The sequence below is a fragment of the Leptonychotes weddellii genome, chromosome 4 (assembly GCF_054177405.1).
Source record: "Leptonychotes weddellii isolate Sample4059 chromosome 4, ASM5417740v2, whole genome shotgun sequence".
Lineage (NCBI taxonomy): Eukaryota > Metazoa > Chordata > Mammalia > Carnivora > Phocidae > Leptonychotes > Leptonychotes weddellii.
Window position 1 is genome coordinate 168,743,830 of NC_138372.1, and position 20,014 is coordinate 168,763,843.

Sequence of the window (20,014 nt, forward strand, 5' to 3'; positions counted from 1 at the left end):
CCCCCGGGGTTGGGGGATACGCAGAGCCCATCTGTGCCCTTGTCTTCTCTTGTGAAATGAGGCCCGTAATGTAGTGAACACATAGTTGATCATTTATTGTTAGCAGGGGAGTGAAAGGAGGTCCTGTGGGTAATCACACCATGACAGCTGGTGTGAATGGGGCCCGTCCCCGGTCACCTGGTCATCAGGGGCCCTTGGCGGTGCTGCGGGGCTGGGACCAGCCCGGGGGACCTGTGGTTGGCATGGCCACTAGCTGAGGTGCTGGTTTTGACCCTCTGCAGCTCCGGGCGGACCTGCACACCCACACCCTCCTTTGATTTTTACAGCAACCCGGGGGCACCGTGCTAAACCCCCTTATACAAAAGGGGAGCTTCAGGGATGTAGAAACCCGTCCCCAGCTAGTAAAGAGAGGAGCTTAGGGTCTCTTGGATCCTAAGAGTCTTTAGGCTTTGTCGGAAAGCGGGTTTTCCACGTGCTAACTGCCTGTACTATTATTAATTATTGGTAAATGGCAGCTTAGGCTGCCACGAGCTGTTGTCTTGGGTTTTAGTGGCCCCCTTGAGGGGTTTGGAAGTATCTGTGGCCTTCTGGTGGGATCATAATTGTGTGCAAAGCCAGAGTTGCTGGGCTCTCAGTGGAGGGCCTGGTGGCTGTCCTGGGGCACGGTGGCGGTTTTCGTGGCGGGGCCTTCTGGCATCTCCTTCGGCTGCTCTGAAGGCCTTGTGTTTATTAAAACCACCCCGGGCCCGGGCTCTGAACAGATGAAGTTCGCATGATTCATCGTGTGGAAGGGAAGAAGGAACCCTGGGCTGAGGAGCAGGACACGAGGTTTCAGGCTGCTCCGCTCCCCGTCTGTCCGGCCTCCATGGAGAATGGGGCTCTGGGCTTTGGCCTCAGGTGGGGGTACGTGTGTAGAGGTGGGGGTGCGTGTGTAGAGGTGGGGGTGATGGAGACATGGGGCGGGAAGTGGTTTCCAGAGCGGCAGCAGGAACAGACGCTGGTGAGCACTGTTCTCGAGGGGCTCGCGGAGGGTCCGATGCCTTTCCCAGCGTGGCGGCCGTGCCACGTCCGTGGGGTAGGGCCTGCATCTCTGCCCAAAGGCCACGTTTCCGGAGAGCCACCCCCAGTCTTGTTTCTGTCTGATGCAGTCCATTGCCTGGTTATTGTGTGTCCCCACCACTGACCCCCACCCCAGGCGGTGGGCTCCCTGAAGGTGGGGTCCTAGGGGTTCACTCACCCCTGACCCCAGTGCTCTCAGCATGGAGCCAGAGCAGAGAGGGTGCTGGGTAGGTACACATAGGAATGAAAACTCAGTGGGGAAAACCCCAGCAGTGAGGGCATCCAGGAAGGCTTCCTGGAGGAACGGGGGCGGGGGTGGTGAGGAGTGTCTGGGGGCATTCTGGACACAGACTAAAGGGTGACTGGAGGCATGAATCCCACAGGCCCCTCTCTATCTCCTCCTACCCTTGAGCTGAGGGTAGGAAGGACAGGGGCCAGTGGGCCAGGCTGGGAAGTCAGAACTTGGCTTGGGGCCATAGGGAGCCACAGATGGTGTGTGAGCCGCAGCTGCGTGAGGCCACCATTGTATGTCTGGGTCTCACTGTTGGGGGCTGGGGCACTCACCAGGTGGGTGGGTGGAGGACATGGGCCCTTGATGGCAGGTTGGGTCTGGGGCTGGAGGTGGCATGTGCACTCACTGAAACCCGCACTGAACTGCCCCCTCTGTCTCTCGATGCCCACCCTGGTGAGAGCAGGATGGCTGGTAGGAGGAAAGAGAAGGGGAGACCCCTGGGATCTCCATCCCCGGATGGGGGAGCAGGGTGTGCGGGTGTCCTTCAAGGGCAGCCCTGTGTCCCCCAGTTTGTGTCTCAGGTGGGGTCCTGAGCTGTGGGGGTGTTGGGGTACAGGGCCTGATACTGGGGAGGGAAGAGCGCTCCATGCTCTGGGGTGTGGGATCCCTGGTCTGTGTCCTTCTCATGATGGAATCTGTGCGTTCCCGACAACATCCCCGTAGGGCAGCTGCTGTCCTTCTCCCTCCTTGCAGATGAGGGACAGTAACGGCCTGCGGTCACCGGCCGGTGACACCTTGCCGAGGGGTCTGAACTGGAGCCTGAGGAAATGGGCTGCAGGGGTGCAGGGGGCAGGCAGTCCGGTGGAAGGAAGTGCACGGTCAAGGCATTGGGCAGGAGGGCCCAGTGGGTGGCCGCCGCTGTGGGGGGTCAGGCGGGAGCTCCGGGAGGGGGGCAGTGCTCCCCAAGGCAGGAGTCCTAGCAGGGTGAAACCAGAACCCTGGTTTGCCAGCCTCGGGCGTGGCCCAGGTGTGACCCAGGCAGCCCAGGGACGGGTGGAGCCGGGAAATGCCGCATCTGACTCCCGTATGTGACAGCTTCGGAAATGAGGCACAGGATGGCGTGAGGGATGGGGTGACCCCTGGCTCAGTAGCGCTGCCTGCGTGGGGGGCACCCATGAAGGGCAGTCTGGGAGGTGGCTTCTCGGGACAGGGGTTGGAGGGGTGGTCGGCAGCCCCATCTGGGGGCGGGAAAGGGTGGAGCCTTTTGCCTGTCGGGTGATTGCTTTCCCTGCGTCTCTGAGCTTAGCCCTGGGAGATGCTCAGTATTCGTAAATGGGATGAACGAGTGAAGGCATGAACACGTGCCTAGTTCTCCTTCCCCCTTGGTGGGAGTGCTCAGGTCTGGAGTGGGAGCGGGGCACACAGGTGCAGAAGGCGCTCGGAGCCAGGTCTGAGGCCGGGGTGGGGGCAGGGTCCTGGTCAGTGGTGGGTGGGTGGTGGGGCTTCCGACAGAGGTGGGCATCCCGGGGGTGCAGTCCGCTCACGTGCTGGAGCAGCTGGCTACGCTGTGGCCCATGTGTCACTGTGCAATGTCACAGGCAGCCCGGCCTGCAGGAAGGGCTTGCAGGGGCTGGGGGGCAGGGGAGACACCCTAGCCCTCGGCCACCAGCTGGGTCTGCAGCGTGGCAGAAGGGGCAGCTGCAGGGCACTTGGCCCCACTGTCCCGTGGCCGCAGGGGCCCTGTGTTCAAGCCCTCATCACCTACTGTCCCTTCGTCCCCGAGATACCCCAGCAAGGCAAGCCTCGTCGTGTCTGGTCACAGGCGGGCTTGGGTACGCCCCGGCCTCTGAGCTGGGGCCAGGCCCTGACTGTCCAGCTTCGTGCTGTCCTGGAGGCAACACTGGCACCCCGCCTGCTGTCATTCCGTGCTCCCTCCTCTGGCCCTGTGTGGCCCTCCTGCCGCTGGTGGCCCTGAGTGGAGGGCCAGGCCCGGCCAGGTGAGGTCGGGTGGGGCTGACAGCAGCTGCAGAGTGGCACCGTTACCAGCGAGGTTCTTCTGGTGCCTGCTGGGTGGGTGCTGTCGGGGCTGGGGGCCTTGGGCCAGGCCTGGCGGGCTCCCGGTGGCCACGGGGTCCAGGACCCCCGGGGGGCCTGGTCTGGCTCAGCTGGCTGCCTGCCCGCCGGAGCCCCGCAGCCTCCCCCATGCTCTCGAGGGTGCCCGCCCGTGGGTCTCCGGTGGAGCTGTGGCCCACCCAGGCAGCGCTGGTGGCTGACGGCATGCCAGGGTGGCCTTGGGGGGGGCCGCTCAGTTTGGCGAGTCAGCACCACTCGCCCCGGGGGCACCGTTAAAGCCACGGGTGTGGCAGGGCAGCCCGTGCGGGGCCGGAGGGGCAGCGGCCGTGCTTCTGAGAGCCTGCTTGCGGCGCGGTCCTCTACCCTGAGGTCCCGGCGGGCGCAACAGGTGTCCGCCCCAGTGGAAACCGAAGCCTGCTGGCCACAGCTCTGCTTCCAGGTCGTGGCCTGGGTGCCCCGTGACCGGCTTGGAGCTGGAGCCAGCTCAGAAGGTGGCTTTCCTCCCTGGCAGTGTCTCCATCTGCAGGGGAGGCCACGTGCCCCAGAGAGGGCGAGGCCTGGCCCCAGGTCGCCCAGGGAGTCAGGGCAGCTGGTCAAGCCCCGATGAGGTTCCAGGCATCAGCAGGGCGCTGGTCTCCCCGCTGTCCAGTTTCTCCAGGGGAAGCCTTCCCCCGACCGCCCGAGCCTCCAGCTCTGCCCTCGGTACTGCCCGCTGTGCTGGCTTGATCTGCTTGGAACCCTCCCTCCTGCTGGTCCCCATCCCAGCTGCGGGCACTCAGCGGGTGCTGGAGGGAGGCCCTGATGACTCAGGGAGCTGCCTGGAGGCAGAGAAGTGCTGCCAAGGAGTAGTAAGCTCCCTGTCACTGGAGGTGTGCGAGCTGGGGGATTGGGTGGCGGAGGTGACCTTCAAGTTCCCTCTGGACCTCAGGGGCTGAGATCCTGTGATGGGTTCCGGACATTTCCCAGATCTGGACCTCTGCCCAGAACGCTGGGTCATTTGTTCCTTCCATAAACAAGTGGGGAGCCCTCCTGGTGCCAGACCCTGTGTGGAGGCAGGGTGGAATCGGCAGCCTCTGCGTCCCTCCTTTGGGACATGCCTTCCCTGGGGCTGGGACACTCTGCTCTGAAGGGCATGTGGCTGGAGGGAGAGGGGACAGGACAGGGATGGGGGGAAGGGAGGTCACAGGACTTGGCCAGTGAGGGGGGCCGGACCCTCAGTGCTGCTGGGTGCAGGGCGGGAGGGCGGGAGGACTCTGGGAGGGCTTCCTGGAGGATCAGGGTGGGCTGGGCTGGCTCAAGACTCCCCTCCTGCCCCCCCAGCCGTGTGTAGACTTGGGCTCGCTCTGGGAGGATTCCAGGAATGGCTCCTGCTCGGATAAAAATAGACTTCTCCGAAGGGCTTGGGGTCTTGCCAGCTGCAGCAGGTGCCCCCCAGGCCTGGCGAGAGCGGGTGCCCCAGGCAAGGGGGGGACAGTGTTGCTGGGGCCCAGGTCTGCAGCCTGAGCAGCACGGTGCTCTCTATGTCTTGGGTGCAGTATCAAAGAGCTCGATGGGAAACTTTTACCGTGTTTGGATGAGGAAACAGACTGGGGTGGTAGAAGCAGCTTGCCCGAGGTCCTTCCTTCCAGAGGGCCAGGGTTGGCAAGAGCAGGGTCTTTGCGGCTCAGCAAAACTCAGTCCCAACCGTGGTTCTTCTACTTCCTGGATGGGCAACTTGGGCAAGTCACTCAACCTCTCTGACCTGCTGTGTTTTATCAATACAATGTGGCCAATGTGTCTTGCTCATGGGATGCAGCATCAGAGGGGACAGACCTTCTGAAAGTGGTCAAGGTGGGAGGTTGGTGGTGGTGGGGTCACTGAGTGCCCAGAGATGGACTCCAGGGAGATGCTGCTGGAAGTGGGGAGCTAAGAGCACTGGAGTGGGAGTCCTGGCCCGAAGCCCACGTTGTTGCTGGATGGAGGCACGAGGAGATGGGCAGGCCACCTGGCTTGGTGAGGGCGGACCTGTGGGTGGGGCTCCTGCGGGGCCTCCTTCCTGCATGCTCACCCAGCTCGCCGGTGTGAGGAAGCGAGGGTCACAGGCAGGGCTGATGCTCTTCAGGTGTATGTGTGGGGAGAGCCTGGGAGGGGCCCGTGTTCTGGGCTGGGCCCCTGCCAGCATACCCCTGCTCCCCCCGGCCCTGCGGCTCTGACTGCTGATTGCAGGGGCCAGGCTGGCTGGCTGGGAGCTGGGCTTGGAGCCGGGTTCCCAGGAAGGCGAGGCCTCCTGGGACCCTGTGTGCTGGGGGCTCTATCCACCCTGCTCCACCTCTCTTCCGAGGGCCTCTGGGCTGGCCAGGGCAGGTACAGCGTTGACTGTGATGCCAGGCTCCACTCTTGAGGCTCATCATCTGCGGGGCGCTTGCGTCCTTTACATGGTGCTCCCAGGAGGCAAAGCCAGGACCCTGCTGGTGGGGTTAGGCCCAGACCCTGGGGACGGTTCTACCTGGGAGCATCCCAGAGGGCCTCTTGGTGAGGGTGAGAGGCATGTGGAGACAGCTCTCTGGGTGACCCTCTGTGGGCTCCTGGTCTCAGTGACTCAGTCTCCCCATCTGCACACAGCAAGGGGTGGGTGGGATGACGGCAGCCTCCCCCAGCTGTGGTGAGGATTCAGTGAGGGCCAGTGGTGTCTGGCATACAATAACACACAAGAAGGTGCTCAGGAGTCCTCGGGCGTGAGGCTGGCGAGCTGGGCAGGGGTCTAGCAGTCCAGGTGAGGTGCTGGGCACTCACCTGGTGGGCGTCGGCCTCCCCAACCCACCTGCACAGGGACATCCCCTTCTCATTGGCAGCCTGGAGAGTTCTTCCTGCAGGCCTTTGCCTGTGCTGAGGTCCCCCCCAGCACCCAGCCCTGGGTAGGCCCCCTCCTGCAAGAGGGGGACCTGGGGAGCCCCAGAGGGTGCTGGGGAGGGCATGCACAGGGTTGATGGGCTCCTGCTCCAACAGGCAGAAGGCAGAAGGCAGGCGCCTGGGCGGCACGGCCCCGCCTCGCCATGGTCTGTCGCCCTCCCCTCTTGCATTTCCCCTTCCTCCTGCTGCTTCCTCTCTCCTGCCCGGCCCTCCGCAGCCCCTTTGTTTGCCTGGGCGCGCTGGCCGGCCTGCGGTTATATTTAGGCGGCAGGTGTGGGAGCCACAAGCCCCGTGGCCAGCCGGGCACCGGCCATCCCGCCCACGTGATGCCTGGGCGCTATAAATAGCTCCCGGGCCGCGGGGCTGCCGAGCATCCCAGGGAGGCCGGTGCGCCCCGCGCTCTGGGTCTCCGCCCCGGCCCCCCGCCTGGCCCCTCACCGATGGAGGCGGCGGCGGGACGCCTGTGTGCGTGTGCGTGAGCGAGCCGGGGTGAGCTGGGGCGGGTGTGGGCCGGGCGTGCGGGGAGGACCTCAGCCTCAGCCCGGGGAGGGGACTGCACCCCTGGAACCAGCCCCCAGGCGCCTCGGGGCTCACGCAGCAAGGGACGTGGTGGCCCCCACCCAAGACCGCACACCAGCTGCCGGGTCCCAGCCCTGCCCACGGTGCTCCCACACCCCTGCTTTATCTCTCCTGGGACCTCAGGGAGCTGTAATCCTCGGCAGCTCCCCAGATCATGCAGGGGTCTGGGTCAGGAGGGGCTGGCCCTCTCTGAGCCCTGTGGGTTCAAACAGGCTATGACCAGGAATGCGGGCTACAGCCTCCCTGTATCTGGATTTCCCCCCTTACAAACTGGGGTTGAGTGTTGTCCTTGCCTCCTAGACTTGAGATTGAGGAAACCCAGACAGTCTGTCTGGTCAGGGCCCAGAGAAGGTCCTGCTGTCTGTCTCTGCCTGTTTACTGATCTGCAGACAGGGAGGACTATGGTCCCCTAACGGGGTCTCCAAAGGATGGCTGATCTGGACACAGCAGAGGGTTCAGTGCCTGCAGGTGGGAGGAGGCTGGCTGGGGTCCCAGGAGCGGGGTTATGGGGCCCTGGGCAGGAAGGCCAGAGGGGACGCATCGCGTACAGTAGGGCTCTTGCCTCATGGTGGTGGGCCTGGGGGGTGGTTGCTGTGGCCAACTTGGGTCACCCCTGCTTAGGGGCCCTGGAGCCTCGCTGGCGGGGTGTGGTTGGGAGGAAGGGCCCCTCTCTGCGGGCTAAGGCATCACTGCCTGCTCCCACCTAGGTGTGGTGGCCCAGACTCTGCACAGACAAGTGGGATGTGTGGTAAGACCCCAACCCACCTTGGCGCAGACCCTTGACCCCATTCTAGTCTAGATCGTGCTCCCTGTCCCCCAGCCAGTCTAACGCCTCACCCCTGCCGATAGGGGTCAGCTTCAGGCTCAAGGTGACAGTGGTGTGGTCCTTCCTGCCCAGAGCCTTCAGCACTGAGGACCTGTTCAGGGATACTGCGTAGCAGAGCTAGGCCCTCTGCTCTTGCCCATGGGGTCTCCCCCAGATGCCCGGCCTCTGTGGGCAGCGAGGTGACCGGTCAGTCCTGCAGGGAGAGGTCTATAGTCCTGTGGCTTCCTTGAGCCTTTTTTCCTCTTACTTTCTGGTAAACACACGCATGCACACACACGCTTGGGAGCACCCTGCTGCCCCAGGAGGGACAGGTGTTTGTGTGGTGTGCAGGGTGCCTGTGGCTGTCTCTTTCCTCACCTGCCCTCTGAGCTGAAGCTTGCTCTGGGATGGCTCAGGTTTAGGGCTGGCTGAACCAGGACAGGCTTCCTGCCCTCTGCCTTTCCCCCCCTCCTGGGACACTCCCCATTCAGCCCTCCCAGGACCCTGGCACAGGACAGAGGGCGAGGTGTGTCTCCTGTGCCCTGAGCCCAGGAACCCCGGGGCCGCTGGTCCCTTCTTACCCGGGGTCCCAGGCCTTGGGTGCTTCCTGCACCTCGGCTGAGACTCTGCGGGCTCTGCTTGCCTGGTGGACAGCTGGAGAAGGGGGTGCTGGGGCGGGGACAAAGGTAAGAGGTGGTGGGTTGGGGGACGGACGGCCTGGCCGGGTGAGCAGATAAGAGTGCCGTGGGTGGTGTTGGGACCACATTCAGTGGCTGGAGGGGTCTGCTGACCACTGGGTCACAGCTGGAGGGACCACGGGGACATCTTCTATAACTTCTCATTGTGCAGGTGGGGAAACTGAGGCCATTGATTGCCCAAGGTCTCCCAGCCCATCTGTGGGGGTGGGGGCGGGGGTGGGGCTGGGTGCGCCTGCTGGGGTCCCTGGCCCAGGAACTTTGGGGCCCCGAGAGGGAGAGACAGGTGTGGAGATGCTTGATGGCTGTCTCAGTGGCCCCGCAGCGTCCCTCCCTGGGGCCATCACAGTGTGACCCACTCCTGGCCCCCTGTACTGTCGTGCCCTGGCATGCGCCTGGGGACCGGCTGGTCCTCTGGCCGCTGTGGTCGGCCTCTGCTTCTCCGAGCTCCCCAAGGGCAGAGGCTTGTTTACTCCCGTGCCTGGCCAGTCCTGTGGGTGAGTGGTGGAGACAGCAGAGGGGTGGAGGCGGGCAGGAGCCAGAGAGTCTCACGGGGCACCCGTGAGACATGTTTAAGGTGGCTTACGGCCGTGAGCGGGGCTGTAGCCCCCTGTCCCCGCTGCGCCCCAGCACTTCGGCAGCCGTGCCTGAGCCCCTCTCCCGGAGGACTGGCCGCGCCACAACGATCTGGGCTCCGGAATTCCGCAGAGGCCTGGAATTCCACAGAGCAGTGTGACAGTCCTTGGCTGGGGGTGGGTGTCTGCTGGTCACAGGCTGCAGAGGGGGGACCAGGCTCAGGCGGGCGGGGGCAGACCCCTGTTGCTACAGACTGCTGTGAAATCTGCTCATTGGGGTGCAGCGTGCTCCTGGGGTGTGTGTCCCTGGAATCCCTCCCTCTGTCCTTTTTCCCTCCACACTGCTGGCCGTCAGGGCTCTCTGAGACCGCCCTGGCGGGAGCTGTTCTTCCTGTGCTCCCAGGTGGGGAAACTGAGGCCTGACGAGGGTCATTCACTCAGCACGGTCCTGTGGCAGGGCCCTAGGGAAGCATCTTCTGTGGCCTGGGGTGGGCAGACTCGCACCCCTCTCCGGAGGCAGGGGCTCCCAGTGACCCCTTGTCTGTTCATTTTCTTTCCGGTCCTCCCACAGACGTGGCCTGCTGCTGACCAGACCGGGATTTATGGAGAGGGCCTCGGGGGGCAGCTCTGAATACTGCCGGGCCCAACATCACTGCCACGCCTGCTGCTGAGGAGGCCCCCGTGCCTCTGGCCCTCACCATTGCCCTCGCCCGCCGATGGCCCCTGCTGTCCGGCCCCGGGCCGGCTCTGCCGCCTGAGCCCCCGGGCCCTCTCCAGGACTCGCAGTACCCCGATGGGGTAACGTGACAGAGACCCTGAGTGTCAGAGCCGCCCGCCACCACGGCCGCCGCCTTCCACCCCCACCCCCAACCCAAGGCTGCCCTGTGCGTTCGGTTCAAGTTCGGGTTTCGTCTGGTCCTTGAGGGTTTGGGGCCCGCCTTCAAACGCAGGGGCTCGCTCGCCCATCCACCGATGCAGACAGCGCTGGGCAGAGCCCCGGCGGCAGACTCACTCTGGGCTTTGTGAGGTTTTCTTGGCCTGGCTTTGGTTGTCCTTATTTTTACTTTTGCCCCTCATCGTTACCCAGCTCCCCGAGGCGGGGGTGTGGGCCGCCGCTCTCGCCTGGGGGCCTCGTCTTTCCTTCTCTTTGTAAAGAGCGGGACCCCGCTGCTCAGCTCCCCCACCTCCCAGGTATTTGCGCAGTATCGGAGGGGGCGGGGCGGGTTGCCAAAGCGTTTTCTGTCTGTCGGACAAGCACAGGGATCTCGGTTGCCTCGGGGCGTGGGGGGCTGCTGGGGGCCCTCCCTGGGTGCAGTCCCTGCCTGGGCCTCGCCCCGTCTTCGGAGGAGCATGGCGCGGATGAACCGGCCCGCCCCCGTGGAGGTGAGCTACAAGAGCATGCGCTTCCTGATCACGCACAACCCCACCAATGCCACTCTCAGCACCTTCATCGAGGTGAGTGGGGCCCGGTGTCCGGCCTGCCTCCCGAGAGCTGGGGCGGGGCTGGGTTTGGGGCTGTCCAAGTACTGCGCTTCGGAGCAAACTGTCGCCGGACGCCGGCGGGGGGAGCGCAGGCTGTCCTGCGGAGCTCCGTGTGAGGGTCAGCAGCCCCCGGGGCCCTGCAGGGTAGGACGGCCGGGGCAGGGGCTCCACACTAAGTAGATAGAGGCAGGCTCAGAGGTAGGAGCAGCGGGGATTGCCTCCTCGGACATGGCCTGCGGCTGGAGCGGCCTGGGCTGGCTGCCGGCCTCTGTGCAGAGGCTGAGCAGGAAGGGGGGTCCCACGGTGAGAAGTGGCCGCTGCAGCAGTGGGGGCAGGCAGAAGTTCAGCTCCATGGCCAGCCCAGGCTGCAGGAAGCCCGCTGGCTCTCCGGGAGGCCTTGGGTTAGAACAGACGGGGCTGGAGGCTTTAGGGAGCAGGTGTCTGGGAAGAGAGGCTGGGTTAGAGTCTGTGCTGGCCACAAGGAGGAGTGGCCACCGTTGGTGTGACCAGATGTGTTTGCAGAGCCTGCAGCTCTCCACACGCCCTCCTGTAGGAGCCTGGGCTCTGCAGAGCTCCTTGCTGTTTGCAGAGCCTGCGGCTGCATGTAAGTCATTTGTGGTCTCAGACCCTCAGCCCTTCCCTCTGCAACGTGAGAGCAGCCCCATGGGTGCTCGTCGTGATTAAACAGGGACTTGGGCACGAGAGGACCTCGAACACTATAGAGGGAGGCAGGGGGCACCCTGCCATCAGAGGCCGGGGCCCTGGACACTGTGTCAAGAGCCCTGCAGAGGAGGGCGGCCCCTCTTCACAACGGGGATCCTTGAGGTAATAGCAGGACCTGGGGAAAGACTCAGCTCAGCAGTCAGCCTATGACTGGGCTCAGGGTCTGTGTGTTGCCAGGGTCAGGGGTCAGGTCTCAGAGTGTGACCAGGCTCAGGGCTCAGAGTGTGACCAGGTCAGGGCTCGGAGTGTGACCGGGTTCAGGGCTCAGCGTTTCACCGGACTCAGGGCTCAGAGTGTGATGGGGATCAGGGCTTAACATATGACCGGGGTCAGGGCTCAGAGTGTGACTGGGGTCAGGGCTCAGGGTGTGACCAGGGTCAAGGTGAGTCTGTGTTGAGGGTCAGGGCTCAGCCCTGGGCCGGGTGGCTTCCCCTTTCGCTGCGTGCACAGAGGACTTCTGAGGTGACCCCGCGGCCTCAGAACTCCGCCCACTTTCCTGTGCACTGCGTTCTCAGCATAGCGGTGTCCCGCCCTCATTGTGTCCGGTGTCCTCATCGCATGACGAGCAGGGTCCAGCTCACACTCCCGGAATAGCTGCTGGAGCAGGTGGGGTGGGAGCAGCCCCAGCATGGGCTCCTGTGGAGTGGACCCCCTGCTTAGAGGATAAATATAAACAGCCTGGCTGTGAACTGCCTGGACCTTTTCTCTGGTAGCCCGGGGCTTCCCCGCCGGTGTGCAGGGCCTGGCTCCCTCCCGTCACCATCTGAGCAGGTGCCTGTCCCTCGAGCTTCTGCAGGCCCTCGTGTGGGGTCCAGCTGTGCCCTCAGTGGGACCCGTCCATGAGACCCTGGCCAGGAGGGCAGCTCAGGCCACCGTGTCCTGCCCCTGCTTTGTCTGGAAGATGCTGGTGCCATGGGGGGGGGTCCTGAGCACCCAGGATGAGGGTAGGAGTGTGCTGGAAGCCGGGCTCATGGCGGGCTGGCCACACTGCAGTGAGAGCAGGTGGGGACAGCCTGCCCGGAAGCATCAGGAAGGCTCCTTCCCCCCATAGTGAGTCGTTGGGCCCGAAAGCCCGCCCCTGGTGGTTCTGCTTGGCATCAGCCTTTCGGTTCCGCTGAGGGGGCGCGGCCCTGCGCCCTCAGCCCCAGCCCAGCCTGCCTTCGTCCTCCCTCCCCGCCAGGACCTGAAGAAGTACGGGGCCACCACTGTGGTGCGAGTGTGCGAGGTGACCTACGACAAGGCCCCTCTGGAGAAGGATGGCATCACAGTCGTGGTGAGGGCCTCGGGCGCCAGTAGCACTGCTGCTGGGGAAGGGAGGTGGGTGGTGTGGGTGGGCCTGGACTGGGAGTGTGCAGCCCCTTGCTGGGAGCCACCTGCACACCCCTCCCCCCACCCCTGCGTGTTGGTGCCCGGGCCACGTGATGCCGGTCACGTGTCTAGAGTGGCTGAGCTTTGAGCTCGTCCCTGCCAGTGGGGCCCGGGAGGCGGGCGCACGTGCTGATGCGCAGCCTCGGCTCCCGAAGCGAGGTCCCCCCAGTGCCGGGGCCACCACCGCTCACCGCACAGCAGCCCCAGCGGGGCTCTGCCAGGGCGAACCTGAGGCTCAGGTCAGTCGCTGTCTGAGGCCACGGCCGGACGGTGCCAGAGCCGCAGAGCCTGGGGAGCGGACTTTCATGGTAGCAGCCCCCCGCCCCCCAACCTGGTGGCTGCAGCTGTGACCTCCACGGCCCTCGCTGCGCAAGCGTCCTGGGCAGTGTGGAAGAACGGCGCCCAGTGACTCCTGGCCAGCTCCTCGGGGCCGGGGCTGTCGGGGGGCTCCTGTGTGTCTTGCTGCCTGCTGTTTGGGGCGTGTCAGTGGGCAGTGCTCTGGGGGGTGGGGAGGGCAGGCGCACCTGGGCTGTCCCCCCGGGAAGCTCTGCGAGGCTGTGGGGAAGGGAACCTGGGAGCTGTTTCCTTGGTCCCCTGGCCCTGGGGACCCGAGAGCAGGCAAAGGATGGGGTGGCCCTGCTGCCACCTGCCTGTGGGACGGGCCACATGGCTGTGGCACCTCCCCTAGCAGGGGGCTGCCCAAGGCTCGGAGTGGGGGTGAGGGCAGCGGGAGTCCAGTGGCCCCACCCAGAAGATCCCTTAGTTACTAGGTTTCACTCGGGGACCTGCCTCCCTGTCAGCCTTGCTGGGCCCGTGTGGACTCTGGCTGGGAGCAGTTCCCCTCTGCCCTGCCTGAGTCTCCTTCACCAGGACTTAGCATCTCAGTCCTCGGGGCAGTGACCGGGGCTGGGCTTACCCTGCAGGCTCGCCTCGCCTCTTCCAGAGTGCTTGGGGAGGTGGGCGGCACAGCCAAGTTTTCAAAACCCAATGAATCCCCGAGTGTCTGGAGAGGTCCCAGCTGTAACTGTCTGGAATCCACTGCTCAGAACAATGGGGCTCACCCTAGTGCCTTCCTTCACTCCTTCCCGGTCGGTAACCGGGCTGGGCCTGCTTTGTGCGGCTGGGCTGGGGGCTGGGGACAGGAAGAGGCACATGTCGGCCATGCTTGCAGCCCAGACTCCTTGGGCCTGCTGACCCAGAAACACTCAGGTTGGTAAGGGTCAGACTGTGACCCTGGAGTCACAGCGCGGGCTGGCCGGGAGGGGACGTAGGGCTCACTGTGCTCAGGAAAGAAGAGGGCGGGGTGTTCTGGAGGGCTTCCTGGAGAAGGGGACAGCGGATATAAGCAGAAGAGGATGAGGAGCCTCGAAGTGGGGACCGCATGCCTGGCCAGCTCTCTGCCCTCCGGGGCCTGCTGTCCCTCACCCTCGTGGGATCCCTCTGTGTGCTTCTCAGAATGCCGACCTTGTCCCGGCCGGGGGCTGACCGGCCCGGGCCCCCCAGTCTCACGGGCTTCTGCCCTCCACAGGACTGGCCGTTCGACGACGGGGCGCCCCCACCTGGGAAAGTGGTGGAGGACTGGCTGAGCCTGCTGAAGGCCAAGTTCTGTGATGACCCTGGCAGCTGTGTGGCCGTTCACTGTGTGGCCGGCCTGGGACGGTGAGCTGGGGGGCCGGGGCTGGCCGGACCTCAGGATCCTGTGGTCCGCCACGCTCTTGCACGTGGGTGCTGGGCCCCCGTCACGTGACCACAGGGAAGCAGTCCTTCCCCAAGTGTGACCCCACTCCCTGTTGCTGGGATGCAACGTGGCCCCTGTACTCAAGCTGGGAGGAGCTGCCAGCCCGCCCCCCAGACACAAAGACCCCCTGCAGCCAGGTGTGACCGAGTGACCCGGGCAGTGCCCCCCCAGTTTCAGGCCAGACACTGGCAAGCGAGGTTGATGGCCAGACACACCCCCAGCAGCTGCCCTCCCTCTGACTCTCCAGCGCGCTTGTAGCCGGGGAGCCTGAGGCACAGATAGGGTGCCTGGCCCACTTGGGGCCACGCAGCAGGTGGTCGGGTTCAGCTGCCACCTGTGCCCTCCGTGGGGGAGGGGCTGCACTGGGGGAGCCTGGGCAGCTTTTTGGTGGGTGTGAGGGTGAAGGCGTCACCCTGTGCCTTCAGTGACGGCCCATCAGGGGAAGGGGCAGGGGTGCCGAGGCTTGGTGACCCAGCCCTGCGTCTGCCCCCAGGGCCCCGGTCCTCGTGGCACTGGCTCTCATCGAGAGCGGGATGAAGTATGAAGATGCCATCCAGTTCATCCGACAGTGAGTGGCCGGCGAGGGTGGGGGCGGAGGGCAGTTGGTGCGCGCTTGAGGGTCTGGGTTTAGGGGGCCCTTATTCCGCACCTCCCCCATCGGGCCCAGCGTCTTGCCAGTGGGCACTCCTGACCCCTGGCCACAGGGTGACCTCAGAGATGTCCCCAGTCCCGTGCAGCCTCACGCTGGGGTACCGACACACTCATGCGGGCCCCGTAGCCAGGCCGTCTGCCCGGGTGAGGACTGGTGCCTGTGTGTGGCTCCTGGTGCCGGGAGGTGTGGGTGAGGAGGGGCTCCCAGCTCCGTGGCTGGGGTGAGCACAGGCTGCAGGGCCAGGCAGGTCCAGACCCCAGCAGCGAGCACAGCTCAGACTGGCCCCTCACTTGGATGACCCTTGGACGCGGTGAAGTGGGGGCTCCGCTCGGGGACCCCGGGGCCCTTGGTGGGCAGCCCTCCTCCAGTGTTGCCAGTCTCGGGGCTGGAGGCCCTCTGGAAGCCTTGCCTGGCAGACACGTGTCCCTTCTACTCTCACTTCATTGGCCAGAGCAAGTCCAGGCTACGCCTGAGGTCCTGGGTGGGTGGGGACGGATGACCTCCTGAAGGGCATCCTGTCACCTGTCACCTGAGGACCTCCCTTCCTCCCTCCCTCCCGGGCTGCAGAGATGCCCAGGCTCTACCCTGTGGCCCCGTAGGAGCCCGTGGCCTGGGGGTGGGGTGGCACCCGGGTAAACCAGGGGGCCTTGGGAGGGTGAGCGCTGTGGGGGGTACCTGGAGGAGGTGATAGCAAGGGGAATTGAGGACCAGCGGCCATGACAGCAGGTAGGGGAAGGGTGATGCCCACAGGGGAATAGGCTGGGCGGGTCCTGCACCGTCCTGCCTGACCCCACCCCTGTCCCGTCTCCCCAGGAAGCGGCGTGGAGCCATCAACAGCAAGCAGCTCACCTACCTGGAGAAGTACCGGCCCAAGCAGAGACTGCGGTTCAAGGAGCCGCACGCGCACAAGACCAAGTGCTGCGTCATGTAGCCCAGGGGCTCCGAGAAGGGACCCCGTGCCCCGCTGCCGCCGGCTCGCCTTCTCTCCCAGACCCTCGGCACCCCTGTCCACCGGGTCCAGCTCGCCCTGCGTGCCCTGTGCCGGCTCCTTCCTCTGTTTCTCCCCGTGTGTCTCCGTGTGCCCGAGTCCGCCGCTCTGGGGACCCGCGCTTCCCTTCGTCCCCACAGCCCTGTCTCTCTGAGGCTTAGTTGGGGCCCTCTTGCCCCTGCCCACCCACAGGGTCCCCCGGGCAGCTTTCCTCTCAGGCTCATTTGTCAGGGAGCAGGTGTATTTTTTAGCCACTGGGCCTGACCCTTCCTCCACGGCCTCTCGCCCTGACCTGTTCTTGGCACTTTCAATTATTGGGTCTGGAGACCGTCAGATGTCCTGGACACTCGAAGGCAATAAAACAGGACCCCGTGGCTGTGTGTGTCTGGAGAGCGGGGTGCAGGGCCGGGTGGGGTGGACGGGGGGCGGGGGGGGCCCCCGGCTTAGGAGACTGGGTGGAGACCAGGGAGGCCGTCTGGCCGGCTGCACTGGGGCTCCCCCTGGCGTCCATGCTGGGTCCCCGCACTCCCTGGATTAGGGGCAGGGGACATCCCTGATGTAGCAGAGCTGGCACCACTCCCATGTGACCTGCGCAGGCCCAGGTGACTTGCTATTTTTTTGGGGGGGGACTGGGGCATCAGAAGGCAAGGCCAGGTCACCAGTGTTGCTCCTCTGCAGGACAGGCTGGGGCTCCCTTGGGAATTCTTTAGGGCCTTGTGTCTAGTGGGGTGGCCGCTCAGTCCTGCCGCCACCAGGTGTCCTCATTTCAGCCTTAGAGGCCCAGAGGAGGGTGCAGATGGCGGTGGCCGGCTCGGCTCCGATGGAGGGACACACCATCCCGCTGGCCCAGGGAAGGGAGGGGAGGCCAGAGGGTGACCCCAGGGCCTACGGGTGAGTGAGTCTGAGGGCGCAAGAGGGCCGCCAGGCCTGCCTGGGGGCATGCACGGCCGTGCTCACGTGCCTCCGCATGCAGGTCTCCCAGGGTGGGGGCCGGCCCTTCCCTGTGCGGGGGCACAGCCGGGCGGAGGGGGCCCAGGGCTGGCCTGGCTGGCATGTGGAAAGGCTGGGGGTGGTCTGTGCCAGAGCCCCTGCCCCCAGGCACTGTGACCCAGCGGTGGACACCACCCTGGCATTCCTCCCCGTCCCTGGGACACAGTGCCTGTCTTAGGAGTCACAGCTCCGGGCCTGGCATCCCCACCTCCCACCTGCATCTCCATGGCCTGAGCCTCCCTCCCTCTGCCTGCACCTACACACACTCTGGGAAAGGTCTGTGGGGAAGGGCTCCCCTAGCCACCTGGTTGTCACCCTTTCTGTTTTTCCCAGGGGAGGAGGCGTGCCCAGGAAGGGCAGGGGCCGGGCCTTGGCACAGAGTCGTGTGCTTGGAGGCAGGTGCCCTTGGCTGGGCCCATTCTGCTAGTACTTGCACATACGGCCCCGGGGGGGTGGCGCCTGTGCGAGCCGCCCCTTCCTCGGGGCCCTGGGGGTTGGCCAACGGGGACACAGGCCCGTCCCTCTGTCTCCCGGGCTGCTGCAGCGGGCCGGGCCGTGAGCTGTTACCACTGGTACCATTAATGGGGTGCCCTCCATGTGCCCGGCTCCATAGAGCCCAGCTGCCCTGCTAGGTAGGAGTTGGGCCCCTCTGCGATTCCAGATGCAAGGCTCATCTATCACGTCACTGTCGGCTCCAGGAACCCACTGGGTCCAGGCCCACCAGCTCCAAGCTTTCACTGAACCAGACTTCCCAGAGCAGAGTGTGGAGGAGGCCTGCCTGCCCACCACCCAGCAGGGGCCAGAGGATGATGCCCCCCTTTTAGGGGTCCTTTTAGGGACCACAGCCACCAGGCTGGACCAAGGGGACTCTGTTAACCCACTCCTTGGTTCTGAAGGAGCACACCCCCCCATGCCCCAGCCAGGGGGTTGGAGTACCATGGAGGTCAGTGCTCAGGATGGGAGTCGGGAAAAGGCACCCCCCAAAGTCCTCGGGTGGCTCTATTCAGAGATGGACAGATGGATAAGAAGGGGCCTGCAGATCCTGGCCCTCTCTGGGCTCCCAGGGGGAGAGCGGGCCCCCAGCTCGACCAAATGAAACCCATCTGAGAAGCAAATTCGTGCTCCATGAAGGTTGCTGTATTTTTTCAACCCACCATCCAAGTGGCGGGCCTCCCCTGGGCCAGCCCCGTTCAGCTGCCTCCCTGCCCCAAGGGGCTTACAGACTCTGGGGGGTGGGGTGGGTGAAAGCCTGGAGTGTGTCTGGTGCAAGGGAGGGGTGGCTCAGGCTCCGGGGCTGAGGACGGGTTGGGGTGGGGGCTCCCTCTGGTGGGGCTCGTCCTCAGAGGAGGGGGCAGTGTGGAGGCCCCCAGGTGGGAGAGAGTGGGGAAGGTGCTGCAGGTGGAAAGAGCTTCCTGAGCAAAGGTGTGGAGGGGTCAGTGTGGGCACGTGACGGATAAGGCTGGTGAGGGGCCAGCTGGTGGGGGTCCTGAGAGGGCCAGCCTGGGGGTGAGGCCCTAGGAGGAACTTCAGCAGGCAAGGGAAAGACCCACCTGCCCATTTCACATGTGGGGAAACCAAGGCTGAAAAGGGAGGACCTGGCTGAAGGTCAGGCGGGCCTCCAGGTGGCTGCCTGGGAGGTGGGGGTCCCTGCCAGGGAGGGACCTCCTCTGGACTCAGCCCTGGGAGGGCTCTCAGGAGGAAGGCCTTACTACCCATTTTCCAGATGGAGTAGCTGAGGCAGAGCGGACAGAGACCGTTGCCTCAGGCCACATAGCTCATGCGGGCCCCGCCGGGAAGGTCTGGCTCCCACCCAGGCTGGGTCTGCTGTGAATCTCAGGTGCCCACGAGGATAGGGGTCAGGGTGGAGGGAGACCTGGAGTCCCCTGGAGGGAGGCCCGCCAAGGGACCGTTTCCCTATTGCCAGCCCCTTGGTGACTCTAGAGCTCCAGGCAAGAGACAGACTGAAGACTCAGGTGTGGGGGGAGTCCTGGTGAATGGCTCCATCCCCCTGTGGCTGCCCTTGGAGGGCCTTCTCGGCGCTCAGGACGCCGGCGGGCCATGGCATGGGCTCTGGTCAGGTGGAGTCCCCCTGACCTCCACAGCTGTCATTTGCGGGACGCTGCCCAGACTTCACAGTTTGTCTCTGGGAGACCTGGTCTGCCCCCTGTCCCCTAGGCCTGCCAGTGTCCCCTGGGCTTGCCTCGTCTTCTGGGGCCATGAGGTGGTGGGCAGGGAGCAGACAGGTGTGACGCTTCTTTGTTGAATCTAGATCTTTCTTTCAAATGGAAAACTGTTATGCAACCCAGCTCTGTGTGGACAGGGCGGGGCTGACCGATTCGGGGGGGCACAGGAGAGGAAGAGGAGGGTGAGGGAGGATGGCTGGAGGTCACTGCGGTCTGGCTGCCACCTTCTGAAGGAAGGAGAACTGTCTGGTGGCAAATTCCCGGATGCCGGGCTCTGGGTCTTTTTTGAGATCTTCAAAAGCTCCAGGGGAGGAGACACAAGTCAGAGGTGACCCGGGGTCCCGTCTGCCCACAGCCCCGTCCTGGTGGAGGGAGCCTGGGGTCTGGGCCCCTCCTTCCAGCAGGGGTGGGGGCAGCAGCGGGACGTCACCAGACTCCACCTCCTCTGCCTCCCAGGCCTGGGGTGCTGCCCTCCCCAACCCCACCTCTTCCTTGGGAGCCTCAGGTGGCGTGAGTGGGTGTGAGCCCCCATCTCACACTCAAGGTGGGGGGACGTGGGGTTGCTTACTGGAGAACAGCAGGTTTGTGTCTGCACTGTTCACCATCTGGCACACGGCCTGGGGCTGGTAGCAGAGGGTGTGACCTGTGTGAGAGATGGAGGCGCCGGCCGGTGGCGGGGGCTTGCTGGCGGGTGGGGGCTCAGACCCTTTCCTGCCCGTCGGGGCCCCTCGCCCCCACCCCTCCTCTCTGCCCTCCGTTGCGGCGGCCTGGCAGCCGAGGGGCAGGGCGCGGGGGCAGGGCCGGCCGGAGGGTCCTGAGCCCTGCCGCCCGCTCACCTATGAAGAGCGCCGCCCAGGTCTTGACGTGCTGGTGGCGGCTGTGCAGGGAGCGGAGGGCCTGCGCCAAGTGGATGCCGAACTCCTCCTGGCTGTGCGTCATCTGGCCGGAGGACAGCGCGCCACGCTGGCTGGACCGCGGCCCCC

The 20,014-nt window shown here is 65.1% G+C and overlaps 2 protein-coding genes across 7 annotated transcripts in view; one reads left to right on the top strand and one right to left on the bottom strand.

The window, feature by feature from the left end:
* PTP4A3 (protein tyrosine phosphatase 4A3) overlaps window positions 1–16,232 on the top strand; it is a 32,918-nt gene extending 16,686 nt beyond the window's left edge. For 2 of the 6 annotated variants that reach the window (XM_081816591.1, XM_081816590.1), the window contains 5 exons: window positions 9,479–10,362; window positions 12,293–12,385; window positions 14,009–14,139; window positions 14,712–14,786; window positions 15,684–16,232. In XM_081816591.1, coding sequence (XP_081672717.1) covers window positions 10,258–10,362; window positions 12,293–12,385; window positions 14,009–14,139; window positions 14,712–14,786; window positions 15,684–15,801 — 522 coding nt within the window. In that variant the 5' untranslated portion in view covers window positions 9,479–10,257 and the 3' untranslated portion in view covers window positions 15,802–16,232. Of the gene's footprint in view, window positions 1–6,493; window positions 6,743–9,478; window positions 10,363–12,292; window positions 12,386–14,008; window positions 14,140–14,711; window positions 14,787–15,683 lie in introns of those variants that run through there. The other 4 variants (XM_031034523.2, XM_031034525.2, XM_081816592.1 and 1 more) reach the window with 4 other exon arrangements.
* A 1,877-nt stretch (window positions 16,233–18,109) lies between these two features.
* The window catches only part of LOC102739704 (maestro heat-like repeat family member 5), a 76,760-nt gene continuing 74,855 nt past the window's right edge, over window positions 18,110–20,014 (bottom strand). Inside the window, exons 28-30 of the mRNA XM_081817147.1 lie at window positions 19,868–19,970; window positions 19,600–19,674; window positions 18,110–19,332 (exon numbers count right to left, since the gene is read on the bottom strand). Of these exons, the coding sequence (XP_081673273.1) occupies window positions 19,235–19,332; window positions 19,600–19,674; window positions 19,868–19,970 (276 nt within the window). The 3' untranslated portion in view covers window positions 18,110–19,234. The remainder of the gene's footprint in view (window positions 19,333–19,599; window positions 19,675–19,867; window positions 19,971–20,014) is intronic.